The sequence below is a fragment of the Eriocheir sinensis genome, chromosome 59 (assembly GCF_024679095.1).
Source record: "Eriocheir sinensis breed Jianghai 21 chromosome 59, ASM2467909v1, whole genome shotgun sequence".
Lineage (NCBI taxonomy): Eukaryota > Metazoa > Arthropoda > Malacostraca > Decapoda > Varunidae > Eriocheir > Eriocheir sinensis.
The window spans coordinates 3034475-3036974 of NC_066567.1; the positions used below are offsets into that span (position 1 = coordinate 3034475).

Here is a 2500-nt window from a genome sequence, read left to right on the forward strand (position 1 = left end):
CTCTCTTTCTTTCGTTCAGTTTTGTTGCATAACCGTTTCTGTATCTTATGTAACTTCTTTATTTCTTCATATTTATCTTTTCTTCGTCTCTTCCTTCATAATTTTTACCAACTCTCATTTTTCTTTCTCATCCTCAGTACAACGTAACCAAAGGAGTCAATGAGCCCTTTTATCAAACACAATTACACACACACACACACACACACACACACACAGCAAGTCATACCTATTCAAATATACATCTCTCTCATTTCATACCTGTTGATTTACCTGTTAATTTACGCACCTCGTCAATTTAGACACCTTGATTCAATTAGTCTTGTTATTTTCTTATGCTTATAGATATCAATTAATTTATCCTTGATTTTTTTTTTATTCAGCTGTTGATTTCATACTTTTTCACCTGGCCTCTCACCTGCTTATATGTAATTATGTAGTTCCTTTATACCTGCTCATTCATATACCTGCCTGTTTACACCTGCCTCTAGTCTCTTATCTTCTTATATGATTAGTTCCTTTATACCTGTTGATTCATACACCTGCTCATTTGCACCTGTTTACCTGGCCTCTCTTACCTGTTCCTTTACGTCTGCTTAATTATGTATACCTGTTCACGTACACCTGCTTCTTTGATCTCTTTCACCTGTTCCTTTACACCTGCTTATTTTTTTAACTGTTCATTTACATCTGTTTCTTTGGCCGCTTTCACCTGTTTATAGATATTCCTTCCTTCTCGTCTGTTATTTATGTACATGTTTTTAGATATCAGTTCATTTACCTGTTCTTTTTCACCTGTTTACCTGTCTTTAACCTGTTCTCGTCCTTTTGTTCTTTTTCACCTGTTTACCTGTCTTTAACCTGTTTTCGTCCTTTTGTTCTTTTTCACCTGTTTACCTGTCTTTAACCTGTTCTCGTCCTTTTGTTCTTTTTCACCTGTTTACCTGTCTTTAACCTGTTCTCGTCCTTTTGTTCTTTTTCACCTGTTTACCTGTATATTAACCTGTTCTCGTCCTTCCCGCAGTGGACCTCTACCTGTCGCCCGTCGAGACCTACTGCGAGAACATCGACTACCACATCTTCAACGAGGACTCCGACGGCTCCCAGTTCACCGAGGACGAGATGGTCAGGCTACGTAAGTGTTGCACGGATTTGTTTATTAGTTTGTTGCTCATGTATAATTTGTTTTCTCTCTGTGCTTCCATCTTTCTCCTGGTGTTTTCCTGCTCTTGACACACACACACTCTCTCTCTCTCTCTCTCTCTCTCTCTCTCTCTCTCTCTCTCTCTCTCTCTCTCTCTCTCTCTCTCTCTCTCTCTCTCTCTCTCTCAGCAGAAGGAAATTCCTGTACCTGTTACGAAAGAGAGAGAGAGAGAGAGAGAGAGAGAGAAGGGGGAAACACTAGGAAAACTGAATAATAGTCGTTGATCATAAATGGTAATGAGTATTCATGTAAACGCATTTAGTGATTCAGTAAATCATAATAATAGGAAGAAGAAAAGTGATAATAACAAAAAATACCAATAATAATAATAATAATAATAATAATAATAATAATAATAATAATAATAACAACAACAACTTACAAGAGGAGAAACTTAATTGATAAAAAAAGTCAAATGCAAGATCAATAAGTCGAGTCATATAATAAAAGTGACAAAAAAAGTAAAACGTATTCTATTGTACACAGAATGAGAAATTGAATAACGTGTGTGTGTGTGTGTGTGTGTGTGTGTGTGTGTGTGTCGAAGTCACGTCCAGTCCCGGGGTTCGAACACGCCTGGCCGGGAAAGCTGCAGATGCTCGCTTGATCATTCTTTCTCTGGCTTTCTTTTTTTGTTTCTTCTCGATTGTTTTTTTTCCCTCCGTCTGTAATGCATGACTGTCGCGGTGTGTGTGCGTGCGTGCGTGTGTGTGTGTGTGTGTGTGTGTGTGTGTGTGTGTGTGTTTTCACCTCACTAGACTCGCGGTGATGAAAAAAAAAACACCAGCCTCATGTCATCGTACACTTTTTTTATGTGTGTGTAAAATTGTTGTATGTAGACTCTCTCTCTCTCTCTCTCTCTCTCTCTCTCTCTCTCTCTCTCTCTCTCTCTCTCTCTCTCTCTCTCTCTCTCTCTCTCTCTCTCTCTCTCTCTCTCTCTCTCTCTCTAAGCCTTGATATCTAGTACAATTTCTCGTATCAACATTACTTGGTTTTCTCTTTCTTTATCTCAGAATGTAAGGTCACACACACACACACACACACACACACACACACACACACACACACACACACGATGGAATTAACACAGATGAACCGTGAATGTGATGTGTGTGTGTGTGTGTGTGTGTGTGTGTACGTATTGCAACATCTTTATACACATGATTAACAAGCACACGTGAGATTAGAATGCGTGGGAAGAAAGTGTGTGTGTGTGTGTGTGTGTGTGTGTGTGTGTGTGTGTGTCGTGGGAAAAATGGAGGGAAAGTATGGGAGTAAAGGAGGAAATGGGCATGTGAG

At 39.2% G+C, this 2500-nt stretch overlaps 1 protein-coding gene across 2 annotated transcripts in view; it reads left to right on the forward strand.

Annotated features, from left to right (window-relative positions):
- Window positions 1-2500, forward strand: part of LOC126985374 (uncharacterized) — a 49336-nt gene that overhangs the window by 23082 nt on the left and 23754 nt on the right. For both annotated transcript variants that reach the window (XM_050840157.1, XM_050840156.1), the window contains exon 3: window positions 1022-1132. In XM_050840157.1, the coding sequence (XP_050696114.1) occupies window positions 1022-1132 (111 nt within the window). The remainder of the gene's footprint in view (window positions 1-1021; window positions 1133-2500) is intronic.